General features: G+C 42.9%; 1 protein-coding gene across 2 annotated transcripts; it reads right to left on the reverse strand.

Moving 5' to 3' along the window:
* Positions 1–534: 534 nt before the first annotated feature.
* LOC136533919 (uncharacterized) lies at positions 535–2,886 on the reverse strand. Of its 2 annotated transcripts, XM_066526441.1 has the most exons (3): positions 2,599–2,886; positions 2,427–2,523; positions 535–790 (listed from the first exon to the last, which is right to left on the reverse strand). In XM_066526441.1, exons 1-3 carry the CDS (start codon positions 2,689–2,691, stop codon positions 648–650), a joined length of 333 nt encoding a protein of 110 aa, XP_066382538.1. In that variant the 5' UTR covers positions 2,692–2,886; the 3' UTR covers positions 535–647. The 2 variants fall into 2 exon arrangements, 1 of the variants encoding a protein (XP_066382538.1); XR_010778628.1 differs by lacking the exon at positions 2,427–2,523.
* Between the last annotated feature and the right edge of the window lie 14,612 nt (positions 2,887–17,498).

Consider the following 17,498-nt stretch of genomic DNA (forward strand, 5'->3'; position numbering starts at 1 on the left):
ATTAGGAAGATGTTTGGTAATGAAGAAGAATGATTTCAGTTTTATAACAACTACGCTAAGGAGAAAGGATTTAGTGTAAGAAAAAGCTACTGTGAGTGGGACAATAGCCACAATGAGATACCCTTCGGAGGTTTGTTTGCAGTCGTGAAGGTTTCCGCGAAGAGAAGGAGCTGAAGAGGGAGGTTAAGAAGTGGAAGCCGCGGAATATTACTCGTGTTGGATGCCTCGCTAAACTTGTGATTGCACGAGATCAGAACACAGGGCAGTGATATGTGAAGGATTTCATCGATGAACACAACCATCCGATGGCGGAACCAGACCTTGCTTGTATGTTGTGTTCACATAGAAGAATCAGCAATGATCAGAAAGCTGAGATTTTTTAGATGGATCCACAAACACCAGATAATGGATATTATGGAAACTATGGTCAGGCAAGCAAATAACTGGGAGCAATCCCACAGCAATTGAACAGATGCAAAAGTTCCCTATGGCAGTGAGAACCTGGATAGTTAAACAACAGATGCAAAAGTTCCCTATGGCAATTGAGTATCAGCTGCCATTCTCCATATCATCATTATCACTTAAATAATTAGCTAAAAATGAAGTACTCCTCCATACACATTTCCAAAGTTAAATTAATCAGTGCTTTAACACAGCCGGATGGAGTCGACGACCTCAATGGAGACGAGTGTGCTGGTGATGGTGCCAGTCCTGGTGCCGGTGAACAGCCCGCTCTCCGTGGCCAGCCCGATCAGCTTGCCGGTCACCACTCCCAGGAACAGGCCAGCAGCTACATGCAGGCATTCACCCAAAGTTTTTTCAGATTAGTTTGCAGCAGAACAAAGCAGAAGTGAAGCTGATACAATAAAAGAGAGAAACTATATGCATGGTACTGAAGAGCATGCAGCTTGACACACAAAAGGAACCAGCTAAAGTAACAACTAAAAGGGTTAGTACTAAGAACTGACAATCTTAAAAGTTCTTAACTGATAAAATGAATTAGCAGTTCACTGATAACCGAAGCCTGAAGTATCAGTACTCCATCTTAAAACCAAAAATATCACATTAATGCTAGCTAGACAATGAATAAGAATTGCTACTTGCTAGAGCATCATATCTGCTCATGGTAGAAAATATCACATTTTTGCAGCAACTTGTCGACAGCATTTCACACACCCTACACAGAGGCCATATGACAAAATCCAATCGCTTGAGGTGCCACTCGATCGGCTAGCAACGCCGAGTATCATGATCACGAATTTCTTTATCTATCTACTCTGGTTGATCAAAATTTTGTCAACTTTCAGATGCAAAACTTCAATAGAATTCAATTTGCGAGAACAGACAGCAGGGGAGGGAGGGAATTGGAGATGAACGGACAGACATCAAAGTTGTTGTGATAGCTAACCAGTAACCACTGAAACACTAGTACTCATTTAATCATTTCATATACTTGGCAGCTTGATAGTTTGCACTAACAAAAAAGAGAAATCTGCAGCTATTCACATGGCAATTTATCTCTGTGTCGACTGAGAAATCGCAGTAACTGCTATTAGCAGCAACTATGGTAAAGCACCATCACAAAACTTGGTTGCAGAAAAACATGTGCTAGGACCACCTCTCTTCTCTGATGATGTCACTACGGCAGTACTACTCAGGCAAGCAAATAACTGGGAGCAATCGAAATGTGATCAGCAAGTATGCTAGCTACTGAACCTTTTGCACTCAGGATGAAGCTGCTGATAAAGAGAGAAGATAATGCCAACCGAAAACTGAAAAATGACAGTAAAGCTAGTAAATGGGCTGCTAGATAGAACTAACAAGTAAGTTTGCAGGCTTCAGACTGCCCACACTGTTGCTCTGACTACTAAGTAACAGTCACATGCAGTTTGGACAAAACACAAATGACATAATTTTAACGGCAGATATTCTATACTTTACTGGGATGGGGTACCATTTAATGCCACTAACTATATGCTTGAGCTACAATTTAAAAAGAAACAGTACTTGTCGTATATGAATCTCCCTTAACTGAGCCTTATTTACAAGGAACAAAGCTGTACATCATCTCAACTATCATTATTGAACCAATCAACAAAAAGAAAGGTATGCTTCCATGAAAGTGAAAGACACTTCCATAAAAAATAAGACCTGTCACTGCACTTTTTTATAAGTTATCTTTAGCCAATTGAAAGTTCCCAGTACGAAATTACATCTGAAGGCATTGTAAGAGTTTAACCTTTTTTTTATTTACTACAGTTTTGATTTACTACGAGCATCCCAGTACAAAATTACATCCCAATTGCATCAACGTTTGCAAATTGCTTAATCTAACTTAGAACAAATCAAATCGAGGCCATACAACGGCAGTAGGAAGCAAGCATATCTGGGTAGCCGCAAGAGAGGGGAAGGTGCAGGAAACGTACAGGCCTCTTCCGGAGTGAGAATCGGGACTGCGTTCACAGGGCGGCGGCGGGGAGGAGATGAAACAGCAGAGGGCGGGGTGGACTTGGCTGCGGTGGACTGAGCGAGAATCGAGACTGGTTCACAGGAGATGACCCAAGGCAAAGATGGACGGGGAGAGAGAGGTGGAGTTACCTGCAGGGCGCCGTGGCCACCACTGGTCGTCGTCGCGGCTCCACGTCCACCTACAGGGGCAAAGCATCCGTGCGGTGGCCGACTCGCCGCCATATCCTTCGTCGAGCACGGCCTCCTCCAGGAACTTCTAAAAGAACCACTCCGACGGTCACCGGTTCATCGCAGGTAGACGACGACGCGCGGATGCGGCGACGGGCGGACGGCGGCGCACGGATGCGGCGACGGGACTGGTGGACAACGGCGGGTGAAACCTAGAAGAAGATTTTTTTTAACCAAGAAGAAGACAGAGAGAGGGTGTTTGGTGGAGCTATAAACTTCAATACCTACTAAACAGTTTAGTCACTTTTATTAACTCCAGAGTTACTATAGAGAACTAAAGCTCTTTGAGTAGCTTTTAATCATAGCGTTTGATTAAAAAGTTACTAAAGTGACTAAAAGCTACTAAACTTAGTAGCTATTAGACGAACCAAACAGGCCTTAAAGTGCACCAGCGGTCCCTAAACTTGTATCGTTGTGTCGTCCTAGTCCCTAAACTCGCAAATTGATCATTTAGATCCTCAAACTTATTCAGTTGTGTCATCCCGGTCGTTAAACTTGGTTTTGAGTCTCGTCTGAGTCAAAACAGGATGATCTAAAAATTTTATATCAAAAAATAATTTATAACTTTTTCATATGAACTCGAATGGAGACAAACTTTATATCAAAATTAAAGCCCTCGACGCAATCTACGACTTTGTAGTTGAAAGGTTTTTGAATTAAAATTGTTTAGGTCCCAAAATATTATTGTATGTTTATAGATTTTGAAAATTGAAATTTATAATTAAAATTTTGGGATACTAAATGACTTCAAATAAAAAACTTTTCAACTACAAAGTTGTAGATCATATTAAGAACTATAACTTTCATATAGACCATATCAATATCCAAGATTGTTTGATAATTTTAAATTTTAAATTTTAAATTTCAAAAAATTTAAAATTATCAAACAATCTTGGATATTGATATGATTTATATGAAAGTTATAGTTCTCAATACGATCTACAACTTTATAGTTGAAAAGTTTTTTGTTTAAAGTCATTTAGTGTCCCAAAATTTAATTTTAAATTTTAATTTTCAAAATCTATAAACATACAATAATATTTTGGGACCCTAAACAGTTTTAATTCAAAAAAAATTCAACTACAAAGTCGTAGATAGTGTCGAGGGCTTTAATTTTGATATAAAGTTTGTCTCCATTCGAGTTTATATGAAAAAGTTATGAATTATTATTTGATATAAAGTTTTTAGATCACCCTGTTTTGATCCAGATGAGACTCAAAACCAAGTTTAGGGACCGAGATGACACAACTGAACAAGTTTGAGGACCTAAACGGTCGATTTGTAAGTTTAGGGACCGGAATGACACAGCCGAACAAGTTTAGGGACCGAGATGATACAGATAAATAAGTTTGAGGACCTAAACGGTCGATTTGCGAGTTTAGGGACCGGGACGACACAACGGTACAAGTTTAGGGACCGCTGGTGTACTTTACTCAAGAAGATATATTCATCTAACTACGGTACTTGAATCATACTATACGATCTCTGGTGAGACTAGAGGGTGTGAATAGGCCTGTTAAAATAAAACTTGAGCAAACATCAAATTTAATCCGTGGCACTGTCGCTCTGACCCCGCGGCACTGCCGATCTGAGGTACTGTCGGGCCAGAACAGCAGTACTGCCGCACCTACAAATAACTTTGAGGCATAATTTAAAATCTATGAAAGGAAACTTAGATCGGAGAATTTACTGATGTTCCTGCAGGTATGTAGTATACAGATCGACGACAGAAAGTGGTAGCACAAGTGTATATAAGTAGATCGACCTCAAACCCTAGAAATCACCTCAACAACAATATAAAATGCAATTAAGTAAATCAAGCACAAGATGACACAACTATTTATCCCGTGGTTCAGCTCGCCAGCAAGACTTGCCTAAGTCCACGTTGTTGAGGTTAGCCACTAAAACTTAGGGCTTTGCAACCCTTCCTCGTTCTCAAGTCAAGAGAGTTAACTCTTGATATGAGGGGTGAGTTTACTAGCTTCAATAGATAGTTACAAACCTCCTGGGACTGCCACACAAGTTAGCAAGCTCCACGGACGACACTCTAGTCGGCTAGGAGTAAGCTCCATGAGTAACAAATACAATCCACCAGCTAAAACGCGAACTAAGTGCTCTTAGGCTTTGGGAAACAATAGATCTGCTCTTTAATTAAGTTTTGGAGTATTTTTTCTCAAGATTTGATGGAAAAATCACACAGGAGCGTTTGAGAGCTCAAGGTCACCAATAGAGAAGAGAGCGAAAGAGCTAAGAGTTGTAGGGCGTCGGTCACCTATGAAGAAGGGCCATTGGAGAGAGATAGAAAAGTTATAAATACCCCTCAATCCCTAATGGTCAGTTAAGTTGCGGCAGTGCCGCGGCTCAACTGCGGCAGTGCCATACTACGGTAGTGCCTCTCTTTGGGTGCGACACTGCTGCACCAAGCAAGACAGCAAGGGTGAAAACAATAATAAGCTGGCTGTCTTGGCTGAGCATATGAGAATGTATGTGTATAAGATTGAGCACTTAGTTGCACACTTTAGCAAGTTTACTATGTCCCCCTTTATAGTATGGCATTCCTATACTCAAATTTGAAATATAAAATAATTTAAACCTCCTTTGAGTTTGACGCCGTCAACATTTGTAATTGGAGGCTCCTCTGTTTTGTATAATATCCTCGATTCTTAGTTTTCTGCTTGTCATCTCGATAAATCTCATTAGTCCTCTAATTGTGTGGTTATTATCACCAAAACTCGTAATTAGGGCTTGATTGCACTTTCGCATACACCCTAACTATACTACTCAAAACATCATTTTTACAATTATAGATTTACCTTTTTATCCTTAATTAAATTAAAGAACTACGAAAAAAAGAATTACCACTCCTTTATTTGGAGTCCTAATCCCCTTAATTTTGGAGGCGGTGGGAGGCGATAGATGTGTCTATAGTCCCGTCTCATCGTTTTTTGCCTTCCTGGCCATCGGATCGTGCGACGTGAGCCGTCGAAATTCCCCCAACCATTGTAAAAAATTCCACAACGAGCTCTATATGAAAAAAGAACATTTATAATATGAAGATAAGAATAATTTCTTGGTTCCTTCCCAAAATGTGCTCCCCGGTCCGCGGTTGCCTGTTCTGGGCCTTCCTAATGTCCACTCTGACTTAATTCACTACGCTTTAGTTTTTGTCTTTGGGAATGTGGAATTTTTTCTATTTTCTATTTTTTCTATGATATAATGAATTGATTTCTTGTAGATTCATATGAAATTCTTGTATCCAAAAAAGGCCCCAGAGGCACATATTCCGTCTCCTGTTTGTAGAACGTTCATGACCTCACTGTTGATGACCTCAAGCCATGTCAGACTCCACAAAAGCATGTCTGCCACTCTCCAATGATTTCCGCGGCCCCTATCCACCCTTCCCCCCTCTTCCTAAGTCGGCCTGAAGCCAGGTTTGATAAGTTCACGCGACTACGGCGGGGCGGCTGATGTCCTGAAATCTGAATCTGGATGTACATCACGTTTTCTTAGCCCTAGCAACTTGTGCCGAAAAGTGGAAAGTGAAAGCAAAAGTGACGAAACCCAGTTTCTTCTCTACTCTCAAGAAGCCGGAGTTGGAAGGGAATCAGTGCTGCCGTTCATTCTGTTTTACGTTCCAATTTTACAGTGAGCAAATTTCATAGAGATATGTACAAAATTATCAAGAAACTACTAGCAGTTTTTGCATCCTATAAAAAATTGATCTTTTTTCTTGGTCATAGTTTGAAGGCTTTCTCAGCCTACATCCAAAAGCTTGAAATATCTTTACTTGTTGCTAGAGAGATAGGGGCTCAAATAAGACTTAGGGAGCGTTTGGATGGAGTCAGAACTTGCCGCACCATGCCACAGCTTTCTTGCCAAAGTTGAGTGTTGTGTTTGGTTCGCTGCCGAACTTGCGGCACACCGCAGCCTTGCCATAACGGCCTAGTTCATTTTTCATGCCAAAAGCTGCCGCAACTATGGTGGACTATTTGCTCGCCACAACTTTGGCGCAGCCACAACAGCGGCGTGGCATGCAGCGGGTAACCATCCAAACGCTCCCTTAAAAAGAGCTTACTTGTACCGCTAATGCTACTTTCACTATCTCATAAGGGAAATATGACTCTACTCCCTTAGTATCTACTCTCTCGGTTCCGTAATAAGTGTATTTCTAAAGTTCAATTTTTTTCCAAATAAGTGTACCTTTAGATATAAGGACAAATTAACTTCACTTGTCTTTTTCTACTTCTCTCTTCCCAAATGTAATAACGACATCTTTATAGGGGCATATATATAATTTCTCACTAACCTGGTCTCTTCACCTACACTCTAGAAGTGCACTTATTTTAGGATGGATGGAGTACACTTATGTGGCAGGGAGACACATAATAGACTTGGTAATTATACTGATGAGGAATGTATACTACTACGGCTATAATGGCAATAAGAAGCACTCCCACTAGACATGTCAATAGGAAACCCAACTTCTACTCCAACCGACATTCCCCTACTATATACTCTCTCTCCCCCCAAATAATCAACTTGCATAATTGTCCTAAGTCAAGTTTAGCCAATTTTATAAAAAATATTATTAACATCTATAACATGAATGAGTATATTATGAAAATATACTTTATTGTGTGCCTCATGATACTAATCTAGGCCCCGTTCGTTTCGCTGAAAAAACAAATCGAAACACTATTCCGGCTGATTTGTTGTGAGAGAAAACCACTGTTCCGGCTGAAAAAACAAGCTGAAAAGTACGAATTATAAGAGAAACAAACAGGGCCTTAGTGTCATAAATATGTGCTATTTTCAATAAATTTAGTCAACTTACAAAAGTTTGACTTCCGACAACTCTAAAAGTTGATTTATTTAGGGACAGATGTAGTACTTGATAGATGGGTTTCTTGTCATAAGCCCGTGCATTGTTGCTGATTATCGAGACCACACTGCTTATCACAAAATGTGCAAGAACATTTTTTAGCATGCATCTATTTACCTCTTCTCATACCATGCTTTACAGTACAATATTTTAATGTATATTCTGTCCCCAAAAGAGTAAAGCTAGAGGGTTCATGGTGGCGAAACTTTCTTAAATTTTGGCTAGATTTATAAAAAATATTAACAGCATTTTATATATCTAAATAAATTTTTATAAAATATATTAATGATTTGTCTTATAATACTAATTATATACTATAAATATTAATATTTTCTTATACATACTCCCTCTGTACTAAAAAAATGAAGTCGTTTTGGACAAGACTTGGGTCAAACATTGAGAATATAAATCATAAATAACTTTTAGGTTGTTGAGTTTGGAAATGTGAAAACCATATGTATAGATTTGTTCTTAAAAATACTTTCACAAAAATTTACATAATCACTTTTTGATAAATATCTTTATAAAATAAGTAGTCAAAGTTATGCTTTGGAGACCGTGTCGCTGTTCAAAATGACTTTATTTTTTAGTATGGAGGGAGTACATGGTATCTCGGGAAATGAAAATATTGATATCTCGAGAAATGAAAACGATATGGGACATAGTATAGCAGAGGTGATCACGACACGGGCCATGCCATGTGTGTTGAGTTCGCATTTCCAAGAGATCGTTGTTGATAGTTTTTTTTTTGTTGTTTCCTTAGTTTTTGTTGCTTTTGTTGTTGTTGCTGCTTGACCTTATGCAGTATGTCGTTTTATTGGGCCTGATTGGTTCGTGACCAAAATTTATCATGCTAAAGTTTTGACAACTAAAAGTTAGGCAAAAAAATTTATCATAGATTTGGTAAGCCAAATGTGAGAGGTTGGTAAGCTTTGGCAAACCAAATACTAGCCAAAATTTTGGCTTGTCAAATCTTTGACATAACAAAATTTGGTCACAAACCAATCATGCCCATTGTACCATCCAGTCCGAACTTCTTATACGATTGGCGGCTCTCCCTGTCCAATCTGTTTATGTTTATAAATATGGTTATTCAAACTTGATCACGCTATCGACAACGTAGCATAAAATCCTAACATTTGTGACCCACGTGTCAAACAATACTTCTTAGCAACTAATAATTCAACCCAAATTATTTGAATCTCAAGAAACTTTCTTTGCTATATGGGAAATAAAAAAATCACAAGCCTTAGAGCATCTCTAAGAGCCTTTCTAAATCTCACTCTCTAAATCATCATTTAGAGAGCCATTTGCATAAAAATCACTTTCTATATCTTTTCACTCTCCAACAGTTTTTCTATATCTCATGCGCACTCTAGAGAGTCATTCTCATCTTCTATTTTTGGCTAACGAAATATCCAGAATAGAAGATGGATATATTTGGATGACCATTTAAAAAGCTGTTGGAGGATAGTTTTCTCCAAAATCTCTATTCCTAGCATTTAGAAAGGATATAGAGAGTCTCTTAGAGATGCTCTTACAAGTCTAGGCCCTTTTTTATTGCTTCCTCTGCATGCCATACCACAGGCACTAGTAGATCCACTACCCACGGTTTCCTGGTTCATCGGCAATTCGCAAACAAAATTTTTTTTTATTGCAAAGAGAAACAGGGTATTCTTCTAACCAAAGTGTGGCGTGGTGAGGAAGCAATCTAAATAGAGGGCTAAACTTGTGTTTTTTTTAAACATACGGACTCTGTCCTAGAAGGAAAGGAGAAGGAGGAATCCTAATCCTATTCCGTTTATATGTGGGTTCTTACCAAACTCTTAGACCTTGGTAGGACTATATACACCATGTTCGCTTGATCGTATCAGCCATGCTTATCAGCCATGATATATATTTTTCTCTCACAACAAAACAGCATCAGTCGACTTATAAGCCACAGAAACGATCAAGCAAACAGGGGTGATCTACGTGGGAGCTCTATGTTGTAAATTACTAATATTGAGAGAAATAAAGAATAGTCTCCCTATCTCTTGTGTCTATGTTCTACTTTCATCTATTGTGTTGATCGTGAGAGATAGAGAGAAAAATGTGCTAACCGCTGGCAACATGTTTTATAAGATAGAAAAAAGGCCGAGCAGGTCTTAATGGGATGGAAAGCATGGGCCAGAATCAGCCGAAGCAATGAACAAGATCTTTACTCTTGTAGAGTCAATCTTGTACTTCCTAAGAATTATGGTGTTTTCGAATATAACCCATTAAGAAAATTCAGTTTTATAGTTTTTCTGATTAATTAACCCTATGCATATTTACATTATATTCCTAAAACCGTATGTATAAGAACTTATATACAACATTAAATCTACAATTTAGTGGTCGTGTTATCTAGCTTTAGCTTTATTTTTTCTGAATAAAATAGTAGATTAACTTTGAAAGTTTTTCTACAACTATTGTTAATTTCAGTTAAAAAATGCTAGTGCAATTTCATTATGAATTTTTATATCATGTAATTACAAGAATAAAATCTTGAATGATTACAATAGTAACATGGTATAAGGTATATGACCTCTCTAAATTCTGCAGACCTTAGACTTATCAACTTTGAGAGGCTCATATTTGTTTTCCTAGCATAATAGATTTTTAGGATGAATGAATGCTCGGTATTAATTCTGAAAATTTGCATATACCATCATTCTAAAAAATGCTAGGATGCTTCTAAGAATATTTTGAATGACCGTCCACTACCTTTTTACACCTTGCTACCTGTTTACATGTAGTAAACTTATATGCACATGGTCAAATTTATGTTAACATATGCATGCGTCAAAAGAAGAAGAAATTTCCTAGAATTACTCAGAATAGTAGAATTATTTGTTATAGTCATTATTAAATCCATGTAGGATATTTTGCTACCATTAAAGTGTAGTGAACTCAGGATATATTTCCTGATTACTCTCTAGAATGAGTATATGGCCAGGAGCAATAACAAATGCATTGTGGGACTCACTGCATGAGAAAAATCCCAAATTATGATTACGAAATATCATATTACACCGAAAGTCAAATTTTCAAGCTTCTATGCCTATGGATCAAGGTATAATGCTACTCTATAAATAATAGCTTGAAGCTTTGTATTAAATGTCTAGAAGACAAGATGGTAAATAAGATTTTATCAATGTATATTCGTGAAGAAATGTCTCTTGTGTATAGAATATCAAAGAGCAATGTAATACATGAAGTATTGAATTTATCATCAGAAATTACTCAAATAAAGTTGAGTTAGAATTTTTAGACAGCTCTATGAACCAGGATATATGCCTTGCATATGTTACACTCCTAGAAGGATCATGATTACATATCACCACTATGAAATAAAGCATGCATGAAGCTGCTAAATATCAAGCATAGAAGCCAAGACATGTAAGAATAGGTAATGAATTTTTAAGGTTTCTCTAGAAGAAAAACTTAAACCATGTGCTACTTGTATTGTCTTTAAACTTATACTATATAGAAGTATTAGTATATAGTAGCGGTGGTGCATTAAGTTTTAATTTCCATTGAATTAAATGGTTAATGGTTATTTTATTAGCTTGAAGACTAATATGAAACATTTAAAATTCTTAGTTGTAATTCTTACTTGAAGTAATATGTGTTTATTTCTCATAGAATAAATTAGATTTATATGTTTCACATATAAACAATTGCCTATTTTTGTTTATCTAAATAAGTTTTTCATTAATTTTATCCAAAAAGAAGCCTCAATTGACCATGAAGGTTATAGTTCTTTGTATATTATTACCATGTAGGTAGAAGGGAAACTGGATTTTCTATAGTCATATGAACAATTGGACTATACTAGCATATTAGCTGATCTTGGAAGGATCAATTTAGCCAAGAAATTGTATAATCCTAAAACTAAGTGTCGGGTATCGGTATTAGGGATACCCGAAGAAGGGATCTGAGGACCGCGGATGACGACTCGCCAAGATAATCAAAGACATACTTTAGCCTTGACCGACCTTGAAGGGACGGTCTCTATCTCGCCCGACTCTGAGGGCACGGACCCCGTGTCGCTCGACCCCAAGGGTATGGGAGTCATCTCGCCCGACCGCTCGAGCACAGGCCCCATGTCGCTCGACCCTAAGGGTATGGGAGCCATCTCGCTTGACCCTGAGGGCACGTGCTCCGTCCTGCCCAACCCTAGGGCACGACTGCGTCTCACCCGATGAGGACCCATACCGCCTCCAACCACTACGTGTCTAAGGGTACGACCCTAGGGTCAAACTGCTGACATCGGGAGGGAAGCGGGCATGTCTCGACGTGACCCATAGCCACATCAGGCCATGCCTGGGGGTTCGCCAATAGTGATGGGTGTGTGGTCGCTGTGCTGCCGACTCCCCATACGGTCGCTGATAGGCACGTCGGTTCACCACGCCGTTCGCATGAGACGAAATGGGATGCCACGACCAGCTGATGATGCCGAAGCATGGCACCAGTGGTGAACAGGAGCCCGATGTGGAGCCATTCCCATCACCATCTACAGCATCGGTGGGACCCACATGAAGGAGAAGAAGGACCCAGTGACCCTAGAGGCCTTCTTCTCCCTCGCTTTTCACCTTCTTTCTCTCTATAACCTGCGCCTTCCCCTTCACCTACAAAAGGGGAAGCAGGACACCCCAAAAAAAAGAGAGCTAATGAGCACATGGTTGAACAATCACAGCAAGACTTAACTCCATTTAATCTTTTCACCAGAGACTTGGGAACTTCTCCTTCTCTCACTCATTTGTAACCCCTACTACAAACCAGTGTCGGTAACACGAGCAGCAACAGACTGGACATAGGAACATTCTGCCCAAACTAGTATAAATCCTTGTGTCCTCCGAGCACACCATTTAGGCTAGATGCGTAGATATAAATTTACTAGCCTATGATCTAAAACACCGACAGTTGGCGGGTCAGGTAAGGGCTTTTTGCATGTCTCGACGTCCACATCAGGCCTCGGATGGCTAGTCACGGCATCAACTAGATAACGGGCATGCATGTGCGCTTCGGGAACCTAGATTTCATCATCACGATGGAGGGAGAGTTGGCGTAGGCCTCTGCCGTCATCCAGCCTCTCCACTTCGCCGGCCTTGACGCGATCGTTGAGGTGCTTGAGGAGCTACAGCTGCACACGTCGGAGGCTCATGCCTCCGGGAGCGACTAGCTCCTCGGCTTCGATTATGGTAGGCTAGAGCGCTAGCTTGATGCCTTCCTAGGACCCCGACCATCCTAGAAGGACCTGCGCTGCCTCACCTTCTCGTTCGCCAATGTCATGATGAAGCTTGCAGGAGGGGAACCGCTCTCCCTAGAATACCTCATCCGAAGGGCCCCGATAGCATCCCCGTTAGGTCTACGCAATGCTGCGGGGACCATTGGCCACCTTGTGTCGCAGTACATGCACCCATCCCCTACGAACGACAAGTTCGTGGAGATGACTGAATATGTCACAAAATCTTTCCATGACCTTCTCATGGGAGATTTAAAGTCGCCCTCTCACTCTGACTTTAGCAGGGGGAGCCATCACCCCTCGTGATAATTTTACATGGCAGGTACCCCTGAGGGACACCTCAAAAGCATCCACGAGGGAGGGCTACCCCACCAGATGACCTCAACGATGAGGTTGAGGGAGATGTAGGGACCCCACCTCACCTGAGGGTGGAGCAGCTAAGGGCATGGCATAGGGACTTGAGGATGTGCGACTCTAGCTAGAGTAGGAGCGCGTGGAGCTCTAGCAAGAGATCGAGCATCGCAGAGATGGTAGGCATGCGCACGCCATGGCCCGTGACGTGAACCAAAGGTTCATCGAAGATGATGGAGCCCTCCCTTACTTCGCTCGGGCAAGCTAGAACATTGCTGTCACGGTGGCCTTGCTCTGAGGGCTCCTGGAGCCCACGACACCCGAGGATCATTGGGCCCATCATGAGATCCACACGCTGCTCGAGCAAGCGGCAGTGCAGTAGATGGAGAGCTCGTTGTCTCGGCGACGTGAGCTCAACACCAATCAGCATGCACCCTCGGGACAACATGTTAGGGACATGTCTGTCCACCAGGCATTGCATGATGGCAGGGGGCATGCTGTGGCTTCGGTGCATGAGCGTCTCAACCTCCACCGTGACGCATGTAACACCCTAGATGCCCGTAGGCATGGACGAAGCAATGAGAGAGAGGAAGCTGGACGCGGCTACCACCCTCATTATGGTGGATGTTATGACAGTGGTGAGGACTAGAGCGTAGGCCCTGACCTACCAAGGCCTCAGGCCTTCACCCGACACATCCTCAACACCGCCTTCCCACCATGGTACCGATCGTCAACAAACATCCTGAAATACTCTAGGGAAATGAACCTTGGACTGTAGCTCAAGGATTACTGGCTTGCTTGCTAAGTTGGTGGAGTGGATAGTGATAGTTTTGTTATCCGCAACCTTCCATTGTTCCTGGCTGATTTGGCACGAACATGGTTGGAGCACCTTCCGTCCAATCGGATTCAAAGTTTGGCGGACCTAAAGGAGATTTTTGTGGGAAACTTCTAGGGCACCTACACATGTCCTGAGAACCCGTGGGATCTCAAAAACTATCGATGGAAGTCTAGAGAAACTCTTCATGAGTACATCCGGTGCTTCTCCCAGCAGTGCAATGAGCTACCCGACGTTGCCGATGTCGATGTTATGGGAGCCTTCCTATCTAGGACCACCTATGAGTCTCTGGTTCACAAGCTAGGACGCAAGGGCCTACGAACCACCAAGGAGCTCCTTAACATCGCCGCCAGCCATGCCTCAGGCGAGGAGGCGGTCGGAGCAATTTTTGACCGCCTCAAGGGCAAGGCGAAGCGGGACGAGGATGCTAGGGAAGGTGCCTCCAACCGCCCCAACAAGAAGAAGAACAAGTAGTGGCACAAGGGCTCACTCGTGGCTGCTGTCAACCCAAGGGGGTTGGAAGCCCACTGAGGGTACCCCAGACCACTTTGAGAAGCTGCTCGAAGAGCCATGCCTAAACCATGCCTTCCCCATTAAGCACCTATACAAAGACTGCGCCCTCATAAAGCAGTTCATGTCTAGTGGCTGCAACAAGGGGGAGCATAGGAAGGAGCCCAAGCCGGTGGCAAACGATGCCGAGGGGAAGGATGGTGGCTTTCCAACACCGGATGGCTGTCTCATGATCTTTAGAGGGTCAGCGGCCTATGACTCCAAGCGCCGCCAGAAGCTTGCATGCCATGAGGTCTATATGGCTAAGCCAGCCACACCTTCCTTCCTCCGATGGTCAAAGTTTGCCATCACTTTTGATCGGACCGACCACCTAGAAAGCATCACGTAGCCGGGAAGATACCTGCTTGTGGTTGACCCAATCATCAGCATGAAGCAGCTCAACTATGTGCTGATGGATGGAGGCAGCGGCCTCAACATCATGTATGCTGAGACACTCAACACCATGGGCATCGACCGGTCATGCATCTAGCCGACCAGGGTGCCTTTCCACGGCATCGTGCCTGGAAAGCAGGCCATGCCGCTTGGGTAGATCGATCTGCCCATCACCTTCAGGATCCGACCAATTACAAGATGGAGACCCTTACCTTCAAGGTGGTCCGGTTCCACAGGACCTACCATGCCATCCTGGTATATCCATGCTACGTGAAGTTCATGGTCGTCCCCAACTACACCTATCTAAAGTTGAAGATGCCGAGTCCACATGGGGTCATCATCGTCGGCACCTCCTTGTAGCTCACCTATGAGTGTGAGGTCGAGTGTTGTGAACACGCCATGGCGCTTGTCGCCTCCAAAGAGCTCGTGACCATCAGGGAGGAGATCGTCGAAGAAGCGCCCGACCCCAAGCGGTCGACTGGGTCTTTTGAGCCCGTGGAAGGCACCAAGGAGGTCCTCATAGACTCTAGCAGCTCCGAGGGCAAAGTGGTGCGCATTGGCACCACACTTTCCTCTAAATAGGAAAGCATGCTCATCGACTTCCTCCATGCTAATAGAGACATCTTTGCATGGAGATCCTCAAACATGCCAAACATTCTGAGAGAAGTCACCGAGCATGCCTTGAAAATTAGGATAGGCTCCAAGCTGGTGAAGCAGTGTCTGCGTCGCTTCAATGAGGAGAAATGCAGGGCCATCGATGAGGAGATTATGAAACTTTCAGCGGCCAGATTCATCAAGGAGGTGTATCACCTTGAGTGGTTAGCCAATCCCATTCTTGTAAGAAAAAAGAGTGAGAAATGGAGAATGTGTGTTGACTACATGGGTCTCAACAAAGCGTGTTAAAAGGATCTGTTTCCTTTGCCGCATATAGACCAAGTAGTTGACTCAACCTTAGGGTGCAAAACCCTTTGCTCCTTTGATGCGTACTCCGGGTACCATCAAATCTCGATGAAAGAGTTCGACCAGCTCGTGATGTCTTTCATCACCCCGTTTGGATCGTTCTGCTACGTCACAATGTTGTTCGGTCTAAAAAACACAGGGGCTACATATCAGCGTTGTATGCTCAAGTATTTTAGGGACCTCATCAGGCAAACCGTTGATGCCTACATAGATGACATCATGGCCAAGTCCAAATGAGCTGACTAGGTCATAGCCGACCTAGAGCAGACCTTCACAAAATTCTGAGCAAACGACATCAAACTCAACCCCGAGAAATGTGTTTTTAGGGTCCCGAGGGGTATGCTGCTGGATTTTATCATCTCCAAGCGCGGCATCGAAGCCAACCCAGAGAAGATCTCATCCATCATGTGGATGGGCCCGATTCAGAACATAAAGGGGGTACAACGAGTTATAGGATGCCTCGCCATGCTCAGCCATTTTATCTCGCACCTCAATGAATGAGGTCTCCCCCTCTATTAGCCATTTTATCTCGCACCATTTTGAGTGGACGCCCGAGGCCCAGGAGGCGCTTGACAAGGTCAAGACACTCTTGATAAAGGCCCCGATCCTAGTTCCCCCAACCGACAGGGAACCACTCCTACTCTACATTGCAGTCACCACGCAAGTGGTCAGCGCTGCCCTGGTGGTAGAGCAGGAAGAAGAGGGACACACCCTCAAAGTATAGCATCTCATGTACTTCATTAGCGAGGTCTTGTCTGATTCCAAGACTCGCTACCCCTAAATCTAGAAACTCCTGTATACCGTCCTGATCACCAAGAGGAAGTTGCATCACTACTTCGAGTCGCACCCGGTGATAGTCGTGACGTCCTTCCCTCTCAGCGAGGTCGTCCAAAACTGGGATGCCACAGGAAGAATTGTGAAGTGGGCACTCGAGCTGATGGGTCAGGACATTTCATATGCCCCTCAGACGACCATCAAGTCCCAAGTGGTCATCGATGTGGTCGAATATGAGGCACTCATCAATGGCCTACGCATCATTGTCGAGTTGGGCATCTGATGGCTTGACATCCGGGGCGACTCCTAACTGGTCATCGACCAAGTCATGGAGTCAAGCTGCCACAACACCAAAATGGCTGCGTATTGCTGAGAAGTCCACTAGCTAGAGGACAAGTTCGATGGTCTCGAGCTCAATCACATCCTGAGGAGGCTCAATGAAGTAGCCGATGTGTTGGCAAAGATGGCATCCGACCAGAGCTGATGCCAATAGGCATCTTCACCAGCGATCAGTATAATCCCTTGATCTACTATGAGGAGCCAAAACAAACTAGTGATAGGCCACCTACCCTAGGCTCGGAGGCTAACCAACCATCGGATCCTTCCGACTCTAAAGTCATGGAGGTTGATAAAGATCCAGCGGCAAAGCCTGACCCTCTAGCCGACTAGAGAATGCCTTACCTTGACTACCTCCTCTGTGAGGCGCTATCGACGGGCAAAATGGAGGCTCGGTGGCTCGCACGTCGCGCCAAGTCCTTCGTCGTTATCGAGGGAGAGCTCTATAA

Source organism: Miscanthus floridulus, unplaced genomic scaffold (assembly GCF_019320115.1).
Source record: "Miscanthus floridulus cultivar M001 unplaced genomic scaffold, ASM1932011v1 os_1313_1_2, whole genome shotgun sequence".
NCBI lineage: Eukaryota > Viridiplantae > Streptophyta > Magnoliopsida > Poales > Poaceae > Miscanthus > Miscanthus floridulus.